General features: G+C 44.0%; 2 protein-coding genes across 3 annotated transcripts in view; one reads left to right on the top strand and one right to left on the bottom strand.

Annotated features, from left to right (window-relative positions):
- Positions 1–16,391, top strand: part of LOC106608889 (ras and Rab interactor 2) — a 37,061-nt gene extending 20,670 nt beyond the window's left edge. The window contains exons 2-13 of one of the 2 annotated variants that reach the window (XM_045721774.1): positions 2,921–3,052; positions 3,609–3,723; positions 4,032–4,104; positions 4,303–4,394; positions 4,675–4,886; positions 5,179–5,496; positions 5,684–6,021; positions 6,256–6,479; positions 7,958–8,269; positions 8,457–8,588; positions 9,153–9,328; positions 14,654–16,391. In XM_045721774.1, coding sequence (XP_045577730.1) covers positions 2,921–3,052; positions 3,609–3,723; positions 4,032–4,104; positions 4,303–4,394; positions 4,675–4,886; positions 5,179–5,496; positions 5,684–6,021; positions 6,256–6,479; positions 7,958–8,269; positions 8,457–8,588; positions 9,153–9,328; positions 14,654–14,977 — 2,448 coding nt within the window. In that variant the 3' untranslated portion in view covers positions 14,978–16,391. Of the gene's footprint in view, positions 1–2,920; positions 3,053–3,608; positions 3,724–4,031; positions 4,105–4,302; positions 4,395–4,674; positions 4,887–5,175; positions 5,497–5,683; positions 6,022–6,255; positions 6,480–7,957; positions 8,270–8,456; positions 8,589–9,152; positions 9,329–14,653 lie in introns of both variants that reach the window. The other variant, XM_045721773.1, reaches the window with a different exon arrangement.
- Positions 16,392–16,733: 342 nt separating this feature from the next.
- LOC106608890 (actin-related protein 2) lies at positions 16,734–26,540 on the bottom strand. Its single transcript, XM_014207086.2, has 9 exons — positions 26,306–26,540; positions 20,326–20,436; positions 19,901–20,059; positions 19,525–19,654; positions 19,192–19,328; positions 18,770–18,919; positions 18,332–18,477; positions 17,736–17,868; positions 16,734–17,509 (listed from the first exon to the last, which is right to left on the bottom strand). The coding sequence occupies exons 1-9, from the start codon at positions 26,351–26,353 to the stop codon at positions 17,339–17,341; spliced, it is 1,185 nt and encodes a 394-aa protein (XP_014062561.1). The 5' UTR covers positions 26,354–26,540; the 3' UTR covers positions 16,734–17,338.
- Between the last annotated feature and the right edge of the window lie 702 nt (positions 26,541–27,242).

Raw genomic sequence — 27,242 nt, 5'->3', positions numbered from 1 at the left:
TCTTTTGATTATCCCATGATGTCAAGCAAAGAGGCACTGAGTTTGAAGGTAGGCCTTGAAATAAATCCACAGGTACACCTCCAATTGACTCAAATGATGTAAATTAGCCTATCAGAAGCTTCTAAAGCCATGACATAATTTTCTGGAATTTTCCAAGCTGTTTAAAGGCACAGTCAACTTCGTGTATGTAAACTTCTGACCCACTGGAATTGTGATACAGTGAAATAATCTGTCTGTAAACAATTGTTGGAAAAATTGCTTGTGTCATGCACAAAGTAGATGTCCTAACCGACTTGCCAAAACTATAGTTTGTTGACAAGAAATTTGTGGAGTGGTTGAAAAACAAGTTTTAATGACTCCAACCTAAGTGTATGTAAACTTCCAACTTCAACTGTATATCTAACACATACATGACATATTAACTCAGAGTTTTAATATCCAAAATAATTCTTACCTTGGTCAGTCACTCTGTATATTGTGGTGGCAAGCTAAAGGAGCTAGCTAGCTAACTAGCTGTGTTAGCTAGCTTGGTGAAAACTCTTGCTTGTAGGCAGTTGAGGAAAATATCTTCTTCCTCTGTCACCCGCTAGGGGAAAAACATATTTTAAATAAATGTTATGATTATATAATTAAATAAAATGCCATTATCCATGAGAAATATTTTGGGTGGTGACAGCTGTTCTTCTCCTTCATCTGAAGAAAATTGTAAATTGCTGCTCTGTCAGTTGGAGGCGGAGTTAGGGAACATTTAAAATTGTGATTAACAGCGCCGGATAAATATATTAGGGGTTTATGTGTCTCTTTTCTAAATACATTTAGCTAACTTACTTTGTTTAATAAGTAGCAGGTAGCCTCAATAGCTACCACAGTTTTGGACAAAATTATCCTATTTACACTTTGTAGTAAATTTTGACACTAGAATAAATGTTTCTGACTCATATCGATGCGAAAATGAGTTTTTCAAGGACAGTTTCCTTATTAATTTATATTTTTGTTTGTTATTATTATTATTATTATTTATTGATTTGACCCCTTTTTCTCACCAATTTCGTGATATCCAATTGGTAGTTAGTCTTGTCCCATCGCTGCAACTCCCATACGGACTCGGGAGAGGCGAAGGTCGAGAGCCATGCGTCCTCCGAAACACAACCCAGCCAAGCCACACTGCTTCTTGACACACTGCTCACTTAACCCGGAAGCCAGCCGCACCAATGTGTTGGAGGAAACACCATACAACAGGTGACCGTGTCAGCGTGCATGCGCCTGGCCCGCCAGGAGTCGCTGGAGCGCGATGGGACAAGGACATCCCGGCCGGCCAAACCCTCCCCTAACCCGGACGACGCTGGGCCAATTGTGCGCCACCTCATGGGTCTTCCAGCCAGGACACAGCCCGGGATCCAACCCGGCTCTGTAATGATGCCTTAGACCGCTGCACCGCTCGGGAGGCAGTAGTTGACCTATTAAAGGAAAAATATATATTTTTCTATTTTTTTATACAGTCCCAAAATGTTTTGCATGTCAGCAGTCAAGTTTTCAAGATAAAGGATTTTCAAGGAGCAAAGTGTCACTTGCCACATCATCATGACGATGTACTTTGCGTCATATGATGGGCCAATTGTGTGCCACCTCACTTGACTGCTGACATGCAAAACATTTTGGGAATATATTAAGTGGACTAATGAACAAAAAAATATATATATATAGTTTTTTGAGTGGATTTTTCTTTTAAGACCATAATACATGCTTACCTTTTCAAGTCTGTAAGAATGCATGACAAACAACACAAATCAATTACATCCTAATAGTAGACTTAGGATATTGCATATGGGCCTCTCCTTCTTTCTCTCTTTCTCTCTTCCCTTGCTCCCTCTTTCCCTCACTGGGCATTACGTGTGTGTGTGGAGGGGCGGGGGGCCGTGTTGTGTTTTATGTAAGTGGGACCTGGAAGTAACCAGCATTGTTTATCTCTCGCCTTTGGCGTTGTGTGTGTGTGTGTGTGTGTGTCGGCCTTGCTTTGGGTGGTATGGTTGACCCCTACACTGCCCTGCGCACTCACTTGAGGTGGGAGGTTGTTTATGTTAGTCATAGAGGACACAGGATGTGTGTCGCTTGTGTAACTATATTACCATGTTAAATCAGTTTGTAAAGACCAGGGAATGGACGCCTTCAGATTGAATGATAATATAGAGACTGAGAGTTTTCTCAATTTATGACTCCGGCTGATAATGGCGTTTAATGCATTATGAGGCTTACACTCGTACTGGAAAATATTTGATCTTTCGCAGAAAAGGACGAGAAGGGTTTTGAAGTGTTAAATCTGCTGTGATGTAGTAATTAGACAACATGAACGTGTTATCCTCCTTGTTTCTAAGTGATTTCCCCTACGTGGCCGACTCCTATAATGACTAATGTTATCATCATCAAGTCGTAAAAGAAAACAATAACCGAAAGTCTCCTTCCTGTTCAGAACTACATCTCACCTTTCTCTAGGATACGAGGGATGAGGATGTTGTGTTTTCCAGTAGAGCGGAATTGCCAATAAAACAAAGGGTATAAATACACTTGCAACGGTGGAAAGTCACAATACTTTCTAGAAATATACCAAAGACTCTTCACCTTGTCAGTAGTTTCCATGCACTCCTGGAGGGGTTTGTGTTGGAAGTATTTTGTGTTTGTGTGCACTTGCGCATGTTGTGTGTGTGTGTGTCTCCGCGTGTTGGAAGAGAGGGGTGCTGTTACTGAGCGGGAATGCCTGGTAGGATGTGTAGGCCTCGGTAACCAAGGCAACCATCTGCTGCTACGCTCGCAATGCTCTTCGGCAGCCCACACAATGTCACCACTGTGACATCCACCCTGCAGTTTTGAGAGAGCGAGGGGAAAACAAGAGAGATAAATAAACCCCTTCCTGTGTTCTATTTAGATGCAGCGGGACCTGGGCTCCCAGAGGAGTTTCAGTGTGTTGGACCGCCTCCTCCACACACACCCTATCTGGCTGCAGCTGTCAATCAACGCTGACTCCGCCCTCTACATCTTGCTCAGAGAACCTGTCGGGGTGAGGAGAGCCAATCAGATCATTCCATCAATTAATGAACTAACCCTCACTCTCAGGTGAACTGCATCTGTTCAATTTAGTATAGCTTTCCAATGGAGTAGTATACAAGATACTCAGGAACTTACTGTACAGTTCACAAAGCACCCTCATAAAATCCAACTTTAGCCATGACTTACTTACTATTGACAGCCCTTATCAAACATTTACAACAGTACTTGTTTAACGGTACCTCCTTATTTGTAGTAAAAAGGGAGGAAGGGAAGCGCTGCTAATGTACACAATAGTAGGTCTTTGGAAACAGAAGGTTCTCATTGGTCAAAAGCGTAAATTGGTCAACAAAAAGAAAGGAGGTCCAAGGCACTCTTCATATAATTAATTAAAATGCCTTTATTTGTGTGGCGTGTTCAATGGGAACAAAATGTAACGCCATGCAGCCGAAACGCGTTGTGAGTTTTAAAATCTTTGTTTCCATTGAACATGCCATACAAATAAAGGCATTTTGATTAGGTACATAATGATTGTTCTCTTTGCCAATGTTTATGGATGGCCCCTGTAGACGTTCCTGGTGCGCAAATGCAGCTCCAGCCAGAGCAAGATGTTGTGTGTCAGAGTGACAGCTGACAGAGCAGCGTCCTCCGTCAAGGAGTGTCTTATATGTGAGGAGGACTCAAGTGAGTACCATGTGTACATCAAAATCAACACACACACTAAACTCCGGTCCTGAAGTACTTCCAACAGCACACGTTTTGATTTTAGCCCAGGACAAACGCACCTGATTCAACTCATCAAGGGCTGGATGATTAGTTGAATCAGGTGTGCTTGTCTGTGGCCACAGTAAACGTGTGTACTGTTGAGGGTACTCAAGGACTGGAGTTAAGAAACACTCCTCTAAACTAACAATGAAACACATGAACGATGAAGAATGCTGCCAGATGTTACAAAGCTGTGATTCGTTTTAAACTCTCTGTCCTATCACCAGCCTTCGCCCTGGAGAGCTCCGCCCTCAGCTTCCCAGACCTTTGCCGATTGGTGGCCTTCTACTGCATCAGCAGGTGATTAGCACTACCTTTACACCCGTGTACCTGTCCATAACACTGCCACTGATTTGGTCTGTTTTGTCGACAGACTATACTCTGTAGTGGCACTCCCATTACAAAACAGAGTACCCACATGCTGTTGGAGCCCACTATGTCTTGGGAACCACCATATCATTGATCCTAAATAACTATGTGTGTGTGTGTTGTCTCCAGAGATGTGTTGCCTTTCCCTTTGGAGCTCCCAGAAGCCATTGCTCAGGCCTCTTCCCACAGAAAGCTGGAGGCCATCTCTCATATGGGATTAGGTAGGGATTCATTCAATGGATCTATAGCGTAGCATTACATTTGACTGCGGATAAAACATATACCTATCCAATTCATTCAGATCTACACAAGTGTCTAGGGCTTGTTTTCTGGACTGGGTCCACCACAGTAGGATATGGTCTTCAAAGCACTTCAATATCAATCTCTTTATGGCGTTAATCATTGACATATCCTCTGAACACTAAACTATGGAAACATTCAGTACCAGAATCTGAACCAGGCTGCATCTTTCTACTTCTTGTTTTCCCCACATCCCAACAGAGTTCTGGTGTCCCCTGTCTGACACCCAGAATGGACCAGGGGACCGGCAGGCTCCACCCACCATCATTAAAGCCCCACCCAGCACCACCAAGGCTCCACACATCAGTGCCACCCAGGTCAAGGCAGGTCTGTCCCAGGACCTGTGTTACCTGCTGTCCTGCGGCAGACAGGAGTCTCTCTGCTTCATCAACCCACTCTTCCTACAGGTGGAGGTAATTCCTAAACATATCCATTGGTGGGGTGAAAATGATTTCTGACCCTGAATCAGTTTACTTGCCTAACTCCAGCTTGAAGTTCAAACTCATAGACAACAAAATGGCTGTAAGTGGCAAGCCAGCCATCCCATTGTTTAGGATGTTGTCATCTTGCAGAGTCTACCTTTAACCACAGATCTAGGATCAGTTTACCCCTAGCACCAATCCTAACCATAACCATTAGGAGAGTGAACAAAGATATGATCCTGAATCAGTGGTTATGTCTAACTTCGATCCCCCCCCCCAGCAGCAGCAGCAACAGCAACAGCAGCCAACCCAGGTGGCATCACACAAACGCCACCGCTTCAAACGCAGTATGAGGGTCCGTGTCTCCACCGAGGGCTCCATGACTCTGTCTGGTGGTGGGGGGGCTGGGTCGTTCCCTTCCTCAGTCCCAGAAGACCCCCAGGACCAGGAGAGGCTCCAGCCTACCCCCCTCCAGCCCAGTCCCAACCCACACAGGAAGATCCATCCTGGGGCTGGCGTCCTGAGGAGGACCCCTGCACTGTCCCCGACGTCGGCAGAGGATGAGGATCTCGTGCCAATAAATGTACCGCCACCGGTAAAGGTAACTTTATGAGATATGTCTCTCTCTGTCTCTTTCTTTCCATATTCCTCCTTACTTCCTTTATCTCTTTTCTTTTGTCTCACTCTCTTTTTCTCCTTTAATGACAGAAACTTACATTCACACACTCATCACACTGACAAATTGATGCATCGTATGAAGATATGACCTTGACGCCATCTCTCCCCAGGCTCCAACAGAACCTCTGGTGGTGGAGGTAGAGGAGGACCTTCCTGCTCCAGAGGAGCCCAGCATCGAGGTAGCGTGCCTGGCCTTGGAGGGCCGCCCGGCCCCCTCTCTGGCCGAACTGGACAGCAGCAGCTCATTCAGCAGCCTGGAGGAAGAGGAACCAGAACCAGAGGACCAGTTCTTTAAACAACCAAACCCCAACCCCCAGCACCGCCCGCCCATGGTGCGCTCACGGGGGGGCCACGGAGGCCTGCACAGGATGAGTGCGGCGTTTGTGTGTTTCTTCGCTCCAGAGAAGAGGCTCGCCAGGCTGGTGGAGGAGCTGTCCAGGGATCGGAGGTTGGCAGAGCCATATATAAACATATAGAGAGACTTAGGCCAACTTTTACATTGTCTGGACGCCATATTAGCGCCTTTGAGCATTCAAATTGTCTATTTATTTACATTCGTTTACGTCGCATTGTAAACATTTCAGAAAATTCAGTGATATTGGTCGATAGAACTGCGGTGGAATTGTGCACCCTTGTGTAAATGCATCATAACATTTTTGGTATAAACTCTCTCTCTCTGAAGGTCTGCATTTGGTTCCCTGGTCCAGGAGTTCATCCAGAGACAGAGAGAGGAGCTGAGAGAGGTCCTGGCGCAGGCTGCATCCCCATCATCGTCTTTCTCATTGACGACCTCCGTGGGGGTTCTCCAGGGGCTGCGGCGCTTCCTGTCCCAGGCCAATTGCTTCCTGCTGGACAGCGGAGAGCTGTCACCCCCCCTAGAAACCCTGGTGCCTGACAATGAGAAAGGTACCTTTTTCAACTTTAGTTGTCTTAAGTTCCAACCACTACTTTGGTAATCATGAGATTGAGAGAGGTACAGAGGTGTCACATAATAGGTGACAAGAACACAAATGTTATTAGATGTAAGCAGCATGTCAATTAGATACTGTCCATTGGATTTACAGGCTATATTATAATGCACAGTAAACCCACCGTTACACAGAGGAGACAGTGGCAGAGAGATAATTCTGTCTATGGAAACAACGGACTAGCTTTAGATGAGACGGTGAGTAGACTGTCCACAGGATTTTAGTGAAAAGGTATTATCACCACAATGCTAGTGCGTAGGGGTAGCTCTTCATCCAGTGGAGTTCATATTGTCACTAGGATTTTAAAAGCTTTGCTAGCCACGCCAGAGAAACCCATCTATCACATTGAGCCAGGCAAAGAGTATGTTGCTGGATACGAGATATGGATACGAGATATGTTCATTGAGATTTCAGGGGGAGAGGGACTATGGTTGGTGTGTGTGTGTGTGTGTGTGTGTGTGTGTGTGTGTGTGTGTGTGTGTGTGTGTGTGTGTGTGTGTGTGTGTGTGTGTGTGTGTGTGTGTGTGTGTGTGTGATCAAATCAAATTTATTTGTCACATACACATGATTAGCAGGTGTTAATGCAAGTGTAGCGAAATGCTTGTGCTTCTAGTTCCGAGCATGCAGTAATACCTAACAAGTAATAACCTAACAATTCCAAAACAACTACCTTGTACACACAGGTGTAAAGGAGTGGGACTTAACACTGTTGCCTGGTTGAGCAGTGAGTGTTGAGGCTTTTGGAGAGAGCGGAGCAGACTCTGCTGATTTTAGTTCACCGTTGCTACGATTTGCGCAGACACACACACACACACACACACATTGCGTCGGTGGAGGCATTTGCATTTTTTTCCTCACTCATCGTTTATCATAAAAAGATATCACAGTCCCACGCGCACTTGAAGAGCAGCACGATTCTCAGTGGCTCGGGAGGGAGAGAGAGGGAGAGGAACAGAAAGGTAGAAAGGGAGGGAGACAGAAGAATAGAGGAAGAGATCGAGGAAAGACGGGGGCTGGGTATTGATGTAGAGCTGAGATTAGCTTTATGTGTGTTGGACAATGTCAGCCTAGTCAGGCAAGCCTGTATACAGCCACTTCCCCCAGTCCCTCAGTAATGAAGAATAATTTCCTCTGTAAAGAAGTGGTTGGTGTGTGTAGGGGTATGTGTGTATATATATATATATATATATATAACTGGTACTTTGAGATGTTTGAAATAAGAATTTGTGCTCAGAAATAAAGTGTAACTTTATACAATGTGTTTCCTCAATCTTTAACTGCTAGGTGTGTGTGTGTGTGTGTGTGTGTGTGTGTGTGTGTGTGCGTCTATGTGCACTTGCGTGTGTTTGTGCATGCTCATGCATGCGTCTGTGTGTGCGTGCCTACCGACGTATGTGTGTATGTTCCCCCATGCAGACTTAGCCCTGGAGAAGGCCATGTTCGGCTGTGTGCTGAAGCCTCTGAGGGTGCTGCTTGGCCAGGCCCTCCTCTCCCTCCACAGACAGGACGGCTCCACCCAGCGCCTGGCCTGCAGTCTCCTGGACTGCCAAGAGGGGGCGATGGAGCACCTTGGGGTGCTTGTGGGCGTGCCCGACACCCGTGGCGTGGAGAGGGTGAGGCAGAAGCTGGCTCTCATGCAGCGCACCCACTCGCCCATAGACAAGATGCTGCTGCTTCTGCAGATGTGCAAGGCGGTCCAGAAAGCCATGGGGGCCCTCCACGACGGTGGTGAGTGGGCCTTAACTTTGCTTGATTTAATAATATAAAGTAGCTAAAGCGAGTCATTATCTATTATAAATATAAACATTTTAATAACACAATTGATGTGGCTGTTATAAACTAGGAGCTGTTATCCACTGTCATAATCAATCAATTAACTGTTAAAGCTGTCTTGCCATCCTCTTCATGCTCCCAGGACAGGAAGTGAGCTCAGCGGACTTCCTGCCGGCGCTGTCCTATGTGATAGTGATGTGTAACACACCTCAGATCCTACTGGAGGTGGAGTACATGATGGAGCTGCTGGAGCCCTCCTGGCTCACTGGGGAGGGTACGCACTACACCCTTTATAGCCTACACCCTGTCCACCTTCAATCCACCTATAACTCTAACTACACCCCTAGGGGAGATGGTACAGACTACATACTTACTCCACCCTTTTATACACTACACCCCACAATACACACCTGGTTACACTTTATTTTAACGCTTCACTATAAACCATTCATAAGGCATTAACAAAAAGATTGCCCACCATTTAGGTTTAAGGTTAGGTAAGGGTTAAGGTTAAATAGCACTCACTTTAGATTTTGGACTGTAAAAATGCTTTACTTTGATTAGTACGTAAATGGTTTATAAATGTGGGAGTAATAATTAATATAGGTTTTTTACAGACCATTAAAATAAAGTGTTGCCACACACCTTACTTCTACCCCAAAGGAGAGGGTACCACTATGAACTACACCCACTACAACCCTTTCCCTCATACACCCCTCCACCTTTAAAATAACATGGGGGATAATGAAGACATATGTGGGTGAATGGATATTTAGATGGCATTCAAAATCACTGTATTGACATTTCGCTGTGCTCTGTGCCCCACCCGGTCTCCTAGGTGGGTACTACCTGACCAGCGTCTATGCCAGCCTGTGTCTGATCCAGAGCCCAGAGGCGGAGGGGGACCAAGTCCCCCCAGGAGGTCTGACTCGTGAGGCACAGGATGGGCTGAGGGAGTGGGGCCGCAGACGCAGCCTGGAAGCCAAGAGCCACCAGGAGAGACAACAGAACCAGGTAAGACACTATTTCAATCAATCAATGTTATTTTATGAATCCCTTTTCACATCAGCAGTTGTCACAAAGCAATTTACAGTTATATTTCAAATACTTGTTTCGATATCTCACAATGGGATTGTCTCAGTGGATCACATCTCTTGGATGTCTGCCCGCTAGTCATTCTCGCCACCGCTACCCTCAGCACGACTAGATCCCTGTCTTCCTACTGAACTGTTCTCAGGCGAATCGCAAGGTTAACGCTGCCGAACATAGGACGATCAGCTTCCGTCGATTGTGTTGAGTACTGACTGTAAGGAAAGTTTTGCTTCGAGTAGAATACATTTTCTACTCCTCAGTCTCCGGTGGTAGCTAACGTTACACAGCTAGCTACACCGCAAGACATTAGCTAACCTGGCTAGCTAGCTGGAAAGCTAACTAACCACACTAACAAAGGGCTAGCTCACCCCACTAGGCTTAAGCTAACCTGGTTAGCTCGCTGGAAAGCAAGCTAAGCACACCAGCATCACTACCTGCAACACTGTAATATTGCTAGCTCCCTTCTCTCGTCTAGTTTAACCTTGGTTTACTTGTTTGTGTTAACTAGACCGACTGGTTAGCCTCACGGCTCTACGGTCGTGGGAGAATACCTACACGAAGTCGAACTGCCACCACGTGGTTCCCTCCGGCTAGCACTGTGCTAGCTACAGCGTGCCTTAGCCATGAGGTAGCTGCTAGCTAGCTAACGCATTATTGCCTCTAGGCTTTGGCGGTATACCGTATATACCGTATACAGGAGTACTTGGAAAAAGCCACAAGATAGTTTTTCAAAGCCGTCTAAATTATTTCTTTACGTTTTTTAAATATGTGAATATTTGCAGCTAATTTTAAGTTAATACTTGCAGTCAAGTTGTGCAATACATTAGGAGATAATGCAGATTGCGTTCTTCATTTCATCTGTTACATTATTTTACATTATTAACATTACCGTAGTTCCCCAGAACAAATCTAATTGTATTTGTTACATGCGCCGAATACAACCTTACAGTGAAATGCTTACTTACGAGCCCTTAACCAACAATGCAGTTTTAAGAAAAACGGCAAAAAAAAAATCTAATTAAAGAGCAGCAGTAAAATAACAATAGCGCGGCATAATACAGGGGGTAGCGGTACATAATCAATGTGCGGGGGCACCGGTTAGTCAAGGTAATTTAGGTAATATGTACATGTAGGTATAGTTATTAAAGTGACTATTCATAGATAATAACAGAGAGTAGCAGCAGCGTAAAAGAGGGGGCAATGCAAATAGTCTGGGTAGCCATTTCATTAGATGTTCAGGAGTCTTATGGCTTGGGGGTATAAGCTGTTTAGAAGCCTCTTGGACCTAGACCGCTTGCCGTGCGGTAGCAGAGAGAACAGTCTATGACTAGGGTGGCTGGGATCTTTGACAATTTTTAGGGCCTTCCTCTGACACCGCCTGGTATAGAGGTCCTGGGTGGCAGGAAGCTTGGCCCCAGTGATGTACTGGGCCGTACGTACTACCCTCTGTAGTACCTTGCGGTCGGAAGCCAAGCAGTTGCCATACTAGGCAGTGATGCAACCCGTCAGGATGCTCTCGATGGTTCAGCTGTAGAACCTTTTGAGGATCTGAGGACCCACACCAAATCTTTTCAGTATCCTGAGAGGGAATAGGTTTTGTCGTGCCCTCTTTACGATTGTCTTGGTGTGCTTGGACCATGTTAGTTTGTTGGTGATTTGGATGCCAAGGAACTTGAAGCTTTCAACTTGCTCCACTACAGCCCCGTCGATGAGAATGGTGGCGTGCTCAGTCCTCCTTTTCTTGTAGTCTACAATCATCTCCTTTGTCTTGATCATGTTGAGGGAGAGGTTGTTGTCCTTGCACCACACGGTCACGTCTCTGACCTCCCCCTATAGGCTGTATCATTGTTGTCGGTGATCAGGTGACACTGTTGTGTCATCGGCAAACTTAATGATGGTGTTGGAGTCGTGCCTGGCCGTGCAGTCATGAGTGAACGGAGTACAGGGGGGGACTGAGCATGCACCCCTGGAGGGACCCCGTTTTGAGGATCAGCTTGGCGGATGTGTTATTACCTACCCTTACTACCTGGGGGTTGCCCTGTCAGGAAGTCCAGGATCCAGTTGCAGAGGGAGGTGTTTAGTCCCAGGGTCCTTAGCTTAGTGATGAGCTTTGAGGGCACTATGGTGTTAAACACTGAGCTGTAGTCAATAGCATTCTCACATAGGTGTTCCTTTTGTCCAGGTGTGAAAGGGCAGAATGGAGTGCAATAGAGATTGCATCATCTGTGGATCTGTTGGGGCAGTATGCAAATTGGAGTGGGTCTAGGGTTTCAGCCTTTCAAAGCACTTCATGGCTAGAGACGTGAGTGCTACGGGTCGGTAGTCATTTAGGCAGGTTACCTTAGTGTTCTTGGGCACAGGGACTATGGTGGTCTGCTTGAAACATGTTGATATTACAGACTCAGACAGGGAGAGGTTGAAAATGTCAGTGAAGACACTTGCCAGTTGGTCAGGGCATGTTCGGGGTACATGTCCTGGTAATCCGTCTGGCCCTGCGGCCTTGTTACTGTTGACCTGTCTAAAGGTCTTACTCACATCGGCTGCAGAGAGCGTGATCACACTGTCGTCCGGAACAGCTGATGCTCTCATGCATGTTTCAGTGTTACATACCTCGAAGCGAGCATAGAAGTAATTTAGCTCGTCTGGTAGGCTCGTGTCACTGGGCAGCTCTCGGCTGTGCTTCCCTTTGTAGTCTGTTATAGTTTGCAAGCCCTGACACATCCGACGAGTGTTGGAGCCGGTGTAGTACGATTCAATCTTAGTCCTGTATTGATGCTTTGCCTGTTTGATGGTTCCTCGGAGGGCATAAAGGGATTTCTTATAAGCTTCTGGGTTAGAGTCCCGCTCCTTGAAAATGGCAGCTCTACCCTTTAGCTCAGTGCGGATTTTGCCTGTAATCCAGGGCTTCTGGTTGGGGTATGTACGTACAGTCACTGTGAGGATGACGTCATCGATGCACTTTTTGATTAAGCCAGTGACTGATGTGGTGTACTCCTCAATGCCATCGGAAGAATCCCGGGAAATATATTCCAGTCTATGCTAGCAAAACAGTCCTGTAGCTTAGAATCTGCTTCATCTGACCACTTTTTTATTGACCGAGTCAGTCGTGCTTTAATTTTTGCTTCTAAGCAGGAATCAGGAGGATAGAATTATGGTCAGATTTGCCAAATGGAGGGCAAGGGAGAGCTTTGTACACGTCTCTGTGTGTGGAGTAAAGGTGCTCTAGAGTTTTTTCACCTCTTGTTGCACATTTAACATGCTGGTAGAAATTAGGTCAAACGGATTTAAGTTTCCCTGCATTAAAGTCCAGTTGAGCCAGTCACTTGTTTGTTTGTAAACAGCACAACGGGAGAAAGAGGGAGCCGATGAGCCCATAGTGTTCTATATCTAGAGCGTTCTATAGAATTCAATACTAAATGTTTGCCTTCAGAAAATTTTATAATAGCTTTCTGCCAGAAGTCACAGATCTTTGGATGAGTTATCTGTACAGTTGCCATTGTTTCCCTGTGCTTCCTATTAGCGTTTTTTTTCTCCTCCGTTCTTCTCACATCTGCTCCGTGTACACAAGCTGCTCTTCCTTCAGAAAAGCATGCATCACAACTTTGTTCATTTGCACAATTTCTCTCGTTCACTTTCACTTGTAAGTGTCCACACAGACAAAGAGAAAGTGGACTTCCTGTGACACCAAGACATTTTTCGATGCACAGAAGTGATGTGAATAATAGACTCTCCCCTCGGGAGAGTCGGCATGTCCGCTCTCCCTCTGGTCACCCAGATTTGGGTTCAAATAGCATTCATTTTCCGTCAAATACGTTAGCGGTGCTGGATTGTGATGCCTGGTGCAATGGAACCAATGGAATAGTCCCAAAAGAACAAACTCCTCCCATCTAGCACTCCAGACAGGCGCACCCTCCTCGTGCTTGTTATTCCCCAAATCCTGACGACCATTCACCAGTTAACACAGTACAGTGGATCGCTGATTAGTGACGTGTAGTATGCTCACTCCCTTCAAATAGCTGCTAGTTCTAACACACACACAGACACACCATTCTCCTAGTATATGAAGCGTCCACAAATGATGACCACCATTCACCATATGAAATGGTACAAATACTGTGGTTAGCTATTCAGTCACGTGGGCTGCTCACTCTATTCAAATGGCTATAACACACACGCACACCCGCCAACAGATTTGCAGTACTGGCACTGAGGGAGATCAGTGAGCTAGCTAAGTGCTATGAAGAAGTGGGCGGTCAGATAACATGAAATTTACTGAGCAGCAGCAACCCACTGAAGAGAGCAAACACAATATGCACACGGACGGTGAGGAGCTCAGTGACTCTGTAAGTTGCTGCTTTTTAATGTTGTTTAATGACGTGGTTATAATAGTGGGTAATGGGAAAGTTGTTGCTGGGGCTGTATCGTGTGTGTGTGTGTGTGTGCGTGTGTGTGTGTGTGCGTGTGCGCTATATGGCACTGGTACTGTAGGTGGCTCTCCAATTATGTAATACATTTGAACAGTACTGTACATTCAGACAGTGTTATGTGTATTATGGTACGCTGTATTCACATTTAGTGGAGATGTATATTATTGTACTTTCATGTATACTAGTTATGTGCAAGTGTATGGATTATTTTTGTTAAGATGAAGGGATGGAATGACTTAATGGAGCTGGTTAAATGTATGTTTACAGTGTGTGCGTTTTAAAGTGGGTGTGTTTTAACGTAAAGATATAAAAGTAGAGAATTTGTTAGAATATGAGGACTATACATGTCTATGAATACTGTTGAATAAACTGTGAAGACTGTATGCACTCTAGGCTATTTGAGAGTGGTTGGTATTGATTTATTTTGAGGAATGAGGATTTATGGTATATAGCCTAGAGTATGTAAAGCTGTGTTAATGAACATTTTCCAATTGAGGCTGTGTGTATTATGTACTGTGTACCGTATTGAATTAGTTAGCTTGGTTCAAATGAATGGAAGATGATCTGTTATTTTGAACCTCTCTGAGCTTTGTGTGGTCTCGGAGGGCTGTGTTATAAAGGCTGCTTATGTGAGTTAATAAGATTATACATTTTGTAACTTATTTTGTGTGTGTGCGTGTTTTTGTGTGTGTGGGGGGGTGATCGTATGTATGTGTGTGTATGCTTCTATGTGTGTGTGTTTCTGCCTGTGTGTGCGTGTGTGTGTTTCTCTGTGTGTGTGTGTGTGTGTGTGTGTGTGTGTGTGTGTGTGTGTGTGCAGAGGTGCGTTCGGGTACTGTTCCAGGACGGCGAGCGCAGTGCTGTGCGGACGCTGCAGTGGAGAGCCGGCGAGAGCAGCGAGGCCCTGGCCCAGCTCTGTGCCTCCACCTTCGCCGTCTCCGAGCCCCAGGACTACACCCTCTACTGGAGGTCCGGGGGGGAGATGAGGACCCTTCCCACCCAGGCACAGCCTAAGGACCTGGCCAGCCACAGCGAGGGAGGCCCCTCTCTCTCCTACCTCCGCACGGACCACGACTTCAGCAAGATGCGGCGGCTGACCAGAGGGGGAGCTGTGGACCTGGGGGAGTCTGTGTGTGAGGAGTGATTGCGGGAAGGCGAGAGGAAGAGGAAGAGAGGGAAGGGTACTTCTCGGATCTCAGCGTTTTTCGATTGGTTGATTGATTAAAAAAGCTGTGTTGTGTCTTGGACGTGTTGTCATAACTACAGCCCACACTAAAGACTAAGGGGCAAGTCTCAAATGGCACCCTATTCCATAGTGGAGGTTTAAAGGTAGCGCACTGCACTACATGTTTGTTGAAAGTAGTGCACTATATGGGGAATATGGTGCCAAATGTAGTGCACTATATGGAGAATAGGGTGTCACTTGATACAGCCTTAGATAAAGGGGAGGTTGGTAGTCTATTATTCACATCACTTCTGTGCATCAGTCTGCTGCGCCCTGGTTGGAACCATAGAATTAGAATGAATTCTATGTCTATGTTCGGAACCCTGTTATTGAGGGTTGGGGTGGGGGGGCTAAACCACTAGCTTTGGAAGTATTGTTACTGTACAAGCAACATAAATATTTTTTACAAGACCAAACCTCAATACCAAAGTTAAGAAAGTAAAGTCATACACATAGGAATGTGTGGAGCTTAAAGGATAATCTTTACTTTAACGTGAGGTGGACGTGGTTCTTTTGACTTATTTACAGTGTTACGGATATAGGAGTAAATAAGAGCCAATACAAGCAAACGCCATTTTGTGATTCTGAGGTACTGTTGATGTTGATCCTGCCATCTCTCGTCACATATTGTCGACAGTTGACAGGGTGGGGGGAAATATTCTAAACTTTACAAATAGACAACATGTATGAGGACTTTTGTTAAATGGCACAATATTTCCTTGTTTTGCCAACTGAATTTCACTTTACGATAAGAAAGGGACATATTTGTCAGAATACCTTTTTTTCTGTTTTACTTCCAATTAGTGTTTCTATAGAACTGCTATAACATTCCATGAAAAAAGGAGCTTCTCAGAGAAAAGACAATCTGTGACAACGGCCAATAAAAATGGGACCATGATTGGTTGAATGTAAAGTCACCTAAGTCACCATGGTGACTCCTGCTGCAGATCATCTTTGTCAACTGACTGTTCAACTCAATGTTAATATTTTCAAAAAACACTTATGATAATGTATTATTACAATAATTGTTTAAAATGTGGAATAGTTATATTTAATATGAATCACAAGTTTGTTTATGAGAGTGAAATATTTTACTTAATGAAAGTTTTCATTGGACGACGGTTCATTTAAAGACGAACAACGACACATTCTCTGAAGACTATTGCATGCTGTTTTAATTTTATGTAAAGAACCTGCAGGTTTTGTAAGTGATGCATGTGTTGATTGTGTTGAAAAATGCAACATTATGGCATTCACTATTTCTTTTCATGTATAACTCATTGCTGTATTTTGTCCAGAATTACAAAATCGCAATAAAATTGCAATATCTGTTCATAGTGCTGTTACATGATGTATTCTTTGTTTATCAGTGTTTGCTGCCTAAAGTATGTACAGTAATATCACGATGGAGTTATAATGCAGAGGGGATGTTACAAGTCAGAACTGGGAGACAGCTAATTACTATTATATATCAGACAGATTCTGGCAACCTCAAACCACAACGGTCACAAAATCTTTGACTAGTCATATTCTCTACACTGTCAGAATAAACAAATATGGCTATTTTTCCAACTGTATTTACACAAATGATTGGTGACAGAGAATATGTGACAACTAACATTCTTTAAAGACACAAAGATATAGTCCAATACTGAAGGGCAATTCAGTCGTCAAAGACCATAACATGAACTTTATTCAATTTGGCATTTAGATTCAAGTCTGTTGTATTTATTTTCATATGCATTTGAAACAACATGACAAACTACATCAAAAGGGTTCAATTTGACACAGTGAGAATTAAAATGGTAAAAATGTGAAACATTACAATTGTACAATTCTATTGTGTAATTTTACTGTGTAATTGTGTTGTATGCAATACGATATGTCAATTTGACAATGAAAACATCTTGGAAAGTTGATCGTTACAAAGAGGAAAATGCTATTCTATGTCATGCTTCCTATAACAGACTTATAACAGAGATTTCTAATCAGAGCTTATGGTTGGCCCCTATGCATACAGGAAAGCATTATCATTTCTCTATTACAGAATCACAGTTTTTAACACAGTATCATATACTCTTTGTTTTGTATTAAGTCTAGCTGACCCCGGCCCTCATTTTATCCAGTGTCGTGTTCATTAGAGCACACCGTTTTCTTCCGTTTGTGCCAAGTCAATACGACCGAGGACTTCTATCTATTGCCGCGCCCCGGTTTGTCTGGAACCCCCAGACCCTGTGTGTGAACGTGTGTGTGAGACCCTACCTAACCCCTATTTCACCTTTATCTCACGCCTCCTCCCAGTTTGTCCAAAACCCTTAGGCCTTTCTCCAGGTACTCAGCCCGGCTCAGCCAGAAGGACTCCTTGTCCTTCATGATGTTGGCCAGCACTGCTCCACCCATGAACACCATGTGTTTACGCCGTGGAGGGTCCTCAATGCGGATCTTAAACTTCTGTACAGAGGGAGGAAAGGAACGGGGAAAGGGTGTGGGTCGAAAAACATATGGTAAACTAAAATGAAGGAACACAACATTTGCACAGGTTTACTTAATGTAGTGTGTGTGTGTGTGTGTGTGTGTGTGTGTGTGTGTGTGTGTGTGTGTGTGTGTGTGTGTGTCTGTGTCTGTGTCTGTGTGTCTGTGTGTGCAAGCGTCCGTGCATGTATATGTGTGTGCTTACAGAGAGCTTCTCAGTGTCCCCCTGCAGCACCCTCTCCAGGTAGAGCTGTTTGATCTCTCTCTCCAGTCTGGAGGGAAGGCCGGGGTACATGGTGGTGCCTCCAGACAGCACAATGTGCTTGTAGAAGTCAGACCTTCCGGAGGGAGAGGCACATACAACATGGAATCAGACATAAACCATAACGCGTGCGAACAGTTCTTATTCATTTAACGGGTGGTTGAGGGAGATTGAGGTCATCTAGCTATAGATGTATAATATTATGGCTTATATTATACATTTAATACAGCTACCAAACAACTACAATAACCTACACGATCGTATGTAACGAAAATATATAATGTGTGTAAACATATATGTATTACAACTATGTAACGACTATTGTGCAGATCTCTAACTTTAGCATGGGCCAACAGTGTATTGTACCGTATAGCTGACCTGACGCTAAAGCCTAGCCTCCTCCCATACTTGTGCGACATTAAAACACACAATAGAAAGGTTTGCGACAACACATACAGTATGAGACAAAGCTAGCGAGCGGCGTTATGTCCAGCCATTAAACCATATGGAGACCAGCAGCAGGGTGGCGTATCGCTGACCTGAGATCTATGTCAGCAGCCTGGATGGTGTTGAACAGCAGCTCTGCCACACCGGCTCCCTCTACGTTGATGAGGTGGGGCTGGAAGAGGGCCTCAGGGGCCCCGAACCGCTCCCCTCCCACCATCACCTGACGACCATCAGGGAGCTAGAACAAAGAGAGAGAGAGTTAGTGAATAATTACGAATTCATACCTCTTATTTTCTGAAGTATTTTATGTCACTGATTTACAGTAGCTATGGGCGTGGGGTAGAGAGATTTATACGAGGTTATCCTGGGTGTCAGATTGTTTCTGAGTTCTGCAACTTTGCTACGTCGTTGCCTTGCCACAGTCCATTTGTTAACAGCGAAACAGATTGCTACCCAAGCTAAAAGAGCATTGTTCACATTCATAAGCATTCGCTCCAATTGACATGTGTGGATAGGGTTAGCTACAGTACCATGTATGACTCCACTAGCACGGTGGTCTCTGTGGCCAGTCTCTGCTCCTGTTCTATGTTGTATCCCACGTAGCATAGTTCCTCCTTCATCATGCGGACCGTCTCAAAGTCCGCCGACTGGTTGAAGACGTAGCCGCGCAGCAACAGCAGCTGAGAGATAGGTCAGAGGTGGGGGAAAAAAACAAAGGAGTCTTTTATATTCATCCCCAGAAAGCAATTGAAATGACAAAATAGTTCATGATGAATGTGTAGTCCTATAGGCTATATATTTGCAAAGGTTTTGCATGATGATTGACACGAGGGAGAGAATTAACGTCGCCATATATCTGCTAAAGTTCATTTGGATGCGTCCCAGGTGGTAGCCTAAGTAGTGTACTGCATAGGGAACAGGGTGCCACTAGGGACGCCTCCCTCGTACACACCTTGATGAGGTAGCGTGTGATGTCACGCCCTGCGATGTCCAGCCTGCGCGTGAGATGGGGGAGAGAGAAGCCCTCGTACACGGGACAGATGTGGGTCACACCGTCACCCGAATCCACAACCACACCCGTTAGCAACCCTGGAGACAGGACAGGGCAGGACACACAGTGTCACGTAACAGACGGTATGATGGTGACCGACTGGGTTCGAACCTGCGCCCCCACAAGAATGTTTTATCCTGTTGAGCTAAAGTCTAGGCATTACACTATAGTATGTTCTTATTTACAGTATATATAACAGGGAGAGCCATGTCTTTGGGTCTAATCTCCCCTTACCCTGGGCATAGAGTGTGAGAACAGCCTGGATGGCCACATAGATGCCGTGGAACTGGTAGGTCTCGAACATGACCTCGGCAATCTTCTCCCGGTTCTTAGTGGGGTTCATGGGCGGTTCCGTCAGCAGCACCTTGAATCAAATTGAACTTTATTGATCCCCACACAACGTCACAACATACACAGATGGCAGAGGAATGTAAAAACTGTTTTTTAACTTAAAGACGCAATCCTAACGTTTTATGGAATGTCTAAAACGTAATAGTCTAGAAAAAAACATTGGAAGTTTAACAGACTAAATGCACTTCATTACCTAGGTCTCTCTTGCAATTTATTTGTATTTTACCTCAATTAAACTAACCTATATACAATAACTGACCTTGCAGTCTGGGGGGCTGATATTGAGGCGCCCAGGGCCAAAGGTGTAGTCCCACAGGTGAAGCATGTCTTCCCAGGAGCGCACGATGCCGTTGTCCATGGGGTAGGACACCTCCAGCATGGAGCGACACTCACTGGCCTCGTCACCCACCATCAAGTCCTAGGTTGAGGTTTGGGGGGTCACCAGGGGAGTTGGTTTGGATTTCTTTGATTATTCCGAAATATACAGAGGCTACAGACATGGCACTTCGAGATATTACCTCTATATTGTGATTGTCAGAGAGGGAGTTTACAGTCATGTACAATCAAAGGAGAATATGCTCAACTGAGGAGCAATCATGTTTGGACAGTAACTTTTCCCTTGACACATAAGAGTCAGTGTTTATCTTCAGGCTGGAAGTCAACTGTCTCCTTAATTAACCTCACCTTAATCTCGATGTTTCCGACCTTGGTGTTTGAACGAATGACGGGTCGACCCACCAACGCAGGGAAGATGTGCTCGGGGAAGTTGGAGCCAGCGAAGCCACACTTGACAAACTGCATGGAAACCAATATGAAAGAAACATGAGGTTGGTAGCTTACACGTTCAATACACTTTCAACATGAGAGGTTAAGGAAATACCAGTCTGCTGAAAAAGTCATACATTTTTGTGCATTGAGTGGAAACCAAAATGTGACCAGAGAATGTCACTCATGCTAAACTTCTGCAAAATATTTTCAGTTCAACTTTAAAGGCTGATGTGTCGAACAACTGTATCAAGTCAGCAATAACAACAGTGTAAAATGCATCTTGAAATAGTACATTTTACCTTCTATTGCTGTCTATTTACCTCTGTGCTTACAATACACACAAAACATCATGTTGTTCTTATGGTAACTTATCGGCAGCCAGTTACCTGTAAATTACTGTAAAAAAGCGGTACAAAAGGTACCAAAGAAACTCTTTGGAATTTACGGTAACATACAGTACCATTTTTACAGTAACTTACTGGTAACTGGCTGTCAGTAAGTTACTATAAGAACAACAGGATGTTTTGTATGTGTTGTAAGCACACAGGTAAATAGACAGCAATAGAATGTAGAATTTACTATTTCAATATACATTTTACACTGTTGTTATTGCTGACTTGATACAGTTGTTTGACACATCAGCCTTTAAAGTTGAACTGAAAATATTTTGTAGAAGTTTAGCATGAGTGACATTCTCTGTGGTCACATTTTGGTTTCCACTGCAGCGCGGTCCGCATTTTTCATGCTGCAGACGGTCAGAAATATTGTATTAGAAACACCTCTGTCGCATTATTCACAAACTCTCAGCATTCGCAGCTTCAAGTTCAGTAGCCTACCTCTCATCTCCTAGTTGGACATGCGAGATCAAGTGTGCCTATATGTGGGGTCTCAATTAAATACAGTAGCCTGCCTACCCTGTAAAGCCCATGGCCTTTTTTACTCAAATACTTGTAGTACGTTGAACTCAAAGTCAATGAAGTCATTATTACTTAAAATATTTGTGCTACTGACTCAAAACTAAATGAGAAGTCACGTGAACTACATTTTTTAAAAGAAGCACTATGCAGAAATTGCTCTGCCATTTCCTGGTTGCTAAAATGTTTATAGTTCGCCGAATTTCAGTTTATGTGACAAAACAAGCAAGTGTAGTGTAGAGAATCATTGTACCATCTAAACCGCTGTGAAATATAATTTCCATAACCAAAAATATTGTATTTTCAGCTTTTTGAAGCTGATGTTCAAAACTGAAAGTAACATTGGGTGATTGATTGATTGATTAATCTTATGCTACACAAAGATAAATAACTTTACTTTTTCTAAACCAATCCAGTCATTTAGTTAGATTTGGTTGTTCCAGTTTAAATGGCTTAGGTAGTCTTCTCACACTGTTCCTAAATCTGGAACTCATTATGGTTGCAGGTGAATAAAAATGTCTGTTGAATTTCCTAACTATGGCTAGATTCCAATAGGAATCACACATCACTTTCCAAGCCAGTCTAATCTGACTTGTAGGTAGTGTTGCAAAATTCTGTTACATTTCTCAGGTTATCTAGTAATCCGGGTTTGAAGATTCCTTGGAAATCCTTCAACCAGCACTTTTTTTAAATCTGGGAATTTTGGGAAAGTTACTGGAATTTTGCAACCATACTTGCAGGCCTGATGTGGCCTGTAAACCATCAGTTTCAGGCCACTGTATTAAGGTAACACTAGGCCTAAAAATAAGGCCTTATGAGATATGTAATGTATGGTCATAAAGAGTTGAATTATAATGACAACACTTGACTAGGAACTCACTTGGTGAAGGCCACAGGACTGAAAATTAACGAATTCAACAACCATGTCTCTAACCAGGTTTCCATTCAACCTTTTTATGTGAGTAAAATGGAAACTGCTAATTTGTCAGTAAACTTTTCAAATGTCGACTAAACACAATATGCTAGACATGATGGGGACGTTTTGTGTCAGTAAAATGTATTATGCAATAAATGACGGAGGAAACGCTTTTAATGCGCAAATATTGATATAATAACCATCATATCGACGTAAACTTGGAGTCACGCGATGACATGTTGTGTGGTCCTCCCACTGCGACTAGGGAAAGCATGCAGTTTATTAGGCTACAGATGTAAATTATCAGAAACTTCAGATAAACTCATCGTCTTGCACTCTGTTGATATAATGATCGATGCTTGGCTGCCGTTTGACAAATAAAAAGTATCGGTCTTTTGTCTATAATAATATAATAATGTAGCCTATACCTGCACTGTAGGCTATATGCAAATTGTTGGCTAGAGCGCACGTGCCAATACAAAAATGTAGTTATAACGCAACATTTTGGGAAAATATGATAGAAACCCATTTAACTTTGAATTTTTATTCGGTACCTGGCAATTTAACGGCAAAAGTTATTTTTATGTGCACTACATCACTCACAGCCTTTTATATGCAACAAGTTAATTTGATGAAAACACATCTCAGGTGTGAAAATGGGCATATTGTTTCTATGCAGATTTGGAGGGCGCCTAACAAACGTGATTCGCGGTGCAGTCCAAAAATCTGACATTACATTTACCAGACGCTTTTATCCAGAGCGACTTACAGTAGTGAATGCATACATATATAACCCACAACCCTGGCGTTGCTAACACCATGCTCTACCAACTGAGCTACAGGGAACTGAAAAGGAAAAGGCGCAACCTGCACATACCTGTCACGACAGTCGTATAAATAATTGGACCATGGCGCAGCTTGAGTAGAGTTACACATTTTATTAATAGTGAAACTTCCAAAACAACAAAGATTTAACGATCGTGAAATACTTAGCGCACATAGGCACTAATACAAAACAATATCCCACATAGCAGGTGGGAAAAAGGACACAGTAAGTATGATCCCCAATTAGAGGTAACGATTATCAGCTGCCTCTAATTGGGAACCATACACACACACCAACATAGAAATATAATACTTAGAAACGTCCCTAGTCACGCCCTGACCTAAAACACCATAGAGAACCCCGAGGGCTCTCTATGGTCAGGGCGAGACAGTACCGGCGCAGTGGAAGGCTCATGCCATGGCATCAGCGCAGGAAGCTCCGGGCCGTGGACCGTCACTGGAAGCTCCGGACCGTGGACCGTCACTGGAAGCTCCGGACCGTGGACCGTCACTGGAAGCTCCGGACCGTGGACTGTCACTGGAGGCTCTGAACTGTGAACCGTCGCTGGAAGCTCTGGACTGTGAACCGTTGCCGGAGGTTCCGGGCTGTAGACCGTCGCTGGAGACTCCGGACTGTACACACGCACTGGTGGACGAGTGCAGGGAGCCGGCACAGGACTTACCGGGCTGGGAAGGCGCACTGGAGGCCTGGTGCGTGGAGCCGGCACAGGTTGCACCGGACTGATGACACTCTCCTCAAAACGCCTGCGCTGCAGCATACTCCTAGCCAACATCTCTCTCCGATATCCTTCCTCAAACTGCTCCATTGACCCCAGCGTCGTCGCTGTCCTCCTTTACTCCTCGGCGACTCCCGCCAAGGAAGGGTCTCGCATCCACCTAGTATCTCTTCCCATGTCCAACTCTCCTTCACCTCTTGGGCACGCTACTTGGTCCTGTTATGGTGGGATATTCTGTCACGACCGTCGTATAAATAACTGGACCAAGGCGCAGCGTGAGTAGAGTTACACATTTTATTAATAGTGATGCTTCCAAAACAACAAAGATTTAACGATCGTGAAATACTTAGCGCGCATAGACACTCCTACAAAACAATATCACACATAGCAGGTGGGAAAAAGGACACACTAAGTATGATTAGAGGCGACGATTATCAGCTGCCTCTAATTGGGAACCATACACACACACCAACATAGAAATATAATACTTAGAAACCTCCCTAGTCACACCCTGACCTAAAACACCATAGAGAACCCCGAGGGCTCTCTATGGTCAGGGCGTGACAATGAGCGTCGCGCCTTTTCCTTTTCAATAGGCTAAATATTAATTACCCATTTATTTGTCTCTACCTACAAATAGTCCCACTCCTAAAAAGTAGGCTATATCGTATATGCAAAACCAAGAAAAAGTTCAGTAGCCTTACATATCCTCTTGGACATGCGAGATCAGCTGCCGTATTGTCTCAATTAAATAGAGTAGGCTATATGCCTGGGCGGAGAAGCACGGGCCAGATAAATACAAATAAACTACATTTCTAAATATGATTTGGCTATAGTTTACTACAATGACATGGAATAAAAAGGCCTATTGATCACCAATATCTGTCTCTGTCTGAAAATCGTATCTCAAAGAAAGTGCAAGTGTCCGCTCTCTCTCCAACTATGCTCTCGTCAAACTACTGTACGTCTAGCCTACTGGTTTATATAGCCCAGTAAAACCGATCGATTGCCGAATATAACGGGCCACGTGAAAAGCTCAGGTAATTTAATCTAACCTATTTCTTAGATTATTTCTGCGCATTTGTTTATTGCCTATAGGGCGCAAAATTGCTGAGACAATAGCTGCCAAACGAGCTGCGTCACACACCTAAAATAACATTGCGCGACTTAGGTTGGGTTCGGGGCCAGTTCTTGCGGGAGCAGGTGGGAGTCGGACATAAAGCCAGAGAGAGTGGGCGGGTGCAGCATTAAAAACTGCGGTTGCGGGCGGGAGCGGGATTAAGAAATCAGTCCCACCTAGACCTCTATTCCAATCACTAGCACCAGCCGCAAGTGTGGAGGCTGGGCAAGTAAACTCTTGTAGCTCATAAATCTATGTTGTACTTCTGCAGGACATGAAGTTTAAAGGGTCTTTCAATATCCATTTGTTTCTTGCAGATGAACTCAAGAAGCAAGAAGCATGAGGAATTGAGAATTATCTCAGAAATGATTGGGTTGTGTTCCTTTCCCGCTTCCCCTCCAATAACAGCTCACTCCAACACATCACCACCATGTATGGCAGTTTGTGTGAATAAGAGGAGTCGGCTGTGACAAGTCCAGACAGATGTGCACTCATAACAGACCCACACCCCAACCTACTACCTGCGCAGAGAACAGCATTCTACATAGGTTTCTACAACATCATACTTTTTTTAAGTGACTCTCTGAAACCACATTTCTGAATTAAATGTTGCAACTTTGTAGCAGGATATTAGAAACTGTGCTGTTATCAACACACAACACAGCATTTTGTAAGTGAGATATGGTTGCAACTGTATAACAGACTTCATGTAATTCTACTTATTTACCAGATACATTTTTTCTGTTTTAAAGTACGTTTTCTGCAGTGCTACACATATTGCCATGGACGGAGGGAGATAATTTATTTCAATTTCATAACAAATTTCCTGCAATCCTACCAAGATACTTTTTGGTCATTTTTAAAGCTAATTTCCTGCCATTCTACCTAATTTGCCATGGTGCGGAGAGAAATGTTTGCAGTTTTACAGCAAATTTCCTGCAATTCTACACATTTTTCCATGACTTATTCCATATTAATGATATCTGAGTGAGAGTGACTAACAAAATCAGTGAGGGCTCCCTGGAGGTCTGGGCCCCTGGGCACGTGCCCTGAGTGCCCGGTCAGGATTCGGCCATGATTACTACAAGTTAAGATAACTGGCTAGACAATTTACCAATCTGAAAATTGTTAGCTGACATGTTTATTTTTTTGGGGGGGGGGGAATCAGGGTCAACTAGCCAAAGGGACAAATACAATTGATTAAGATATAGCGTCACACACGTACATTGCTTCTTGCAGGTTGTTAAATTTCAATTATGCATACACTCATAATTCATTCCCAAATCCTAAATCAACATTCAATATTATAATTGTTTTACTCGGTGGGGTAGTGATAAAACAATTAAAGTAATTAAAACAACGTTTTGTCGACATATTCACTCACCCCTGTGCCATTGTCACAGACGACAACTTTTCTGCCCTCGCTGTCCATGTTCCACTGATGCTGAGTGAAGGTACCTCTATATATTCCCTGCGGTCGGGGCTCTCAACGCAGGCGGGCTAGTCCAATTAAGCAACACTTCATTTCTTTCTAAACACACGGGGAAAGATTTTTGCGAAATGGAAAATACGAGGGACTGCAACAAATTCTTCTTCCTTCAATAACGTGAAGTGTGGGCGGGAGAAAAGACAAGGGGGCGGGAATTGGCGTAGGTCAACAGGTAGGCTATGTGTCAATCTCACTGTCTAATTGTTGGTCACAAATCAACTCTAATTGTTTAATTATTAAATAGTGAAGTCGGAGGATGATGCCGTCAAACCCAGCACATATGAATCCTCCTCCCAAACAAACAACCAACCTATGGTTTCATCCTCTTGATCACTATCCAATATTCGCCCCTTGTCACCTTTAAACGCTCATGCCTCGTTCGTGCAGACTTCAACATCAGGTTTGGATCAACATTGTTTCATTTATTCCAAATTCATACACAACCAGACACATTTTTACAAAATGCTTATTTTCCAATGAATACATCGCACAACAATGTATTGTTTGGTGATATTAATATGGGTATATATATATACAGATACAGCAGTCATATATATGAACCAGGTCGTTATGCTGTCCTCAAAGGTTTATAGGTACATCAAGGAGTTGCGCTTCACGTTCACCCTTAGGCTACTTATCAATCTTGCTTTTATATTTCGTAGTTTCATTTCATTCCTATCCCATTCACTCACTTACTGTTTTGCTCTGAAAGGCAACGCATGTATGAAGTGCATCTCTAGAGAGCAGTGGAGAGGATTCCACACACTGAATGATGCCTCATACAACACTCTAAAGAATATACCAGGTTGGAATAATATTATAATGAGGATGT

Source organism: Salmo salar, chromosome ssa07 (assembly GCF_905237065.1).
Source record: "Salmo salar chromosome ssa07, Ssal_v3.1, whole genome shotgun sequence".
In the NCBI taxonomy this organism is placed as follows: domain Eukaryota; kingdom Metazoa; phylum Chordata; class Actinopteri; order Salmoniformes; family Salmonidae; genus Salmo; species Salmo salar.
This window is presented reverse-complemented; position numbering and strand designations above follow the sequence as displayed.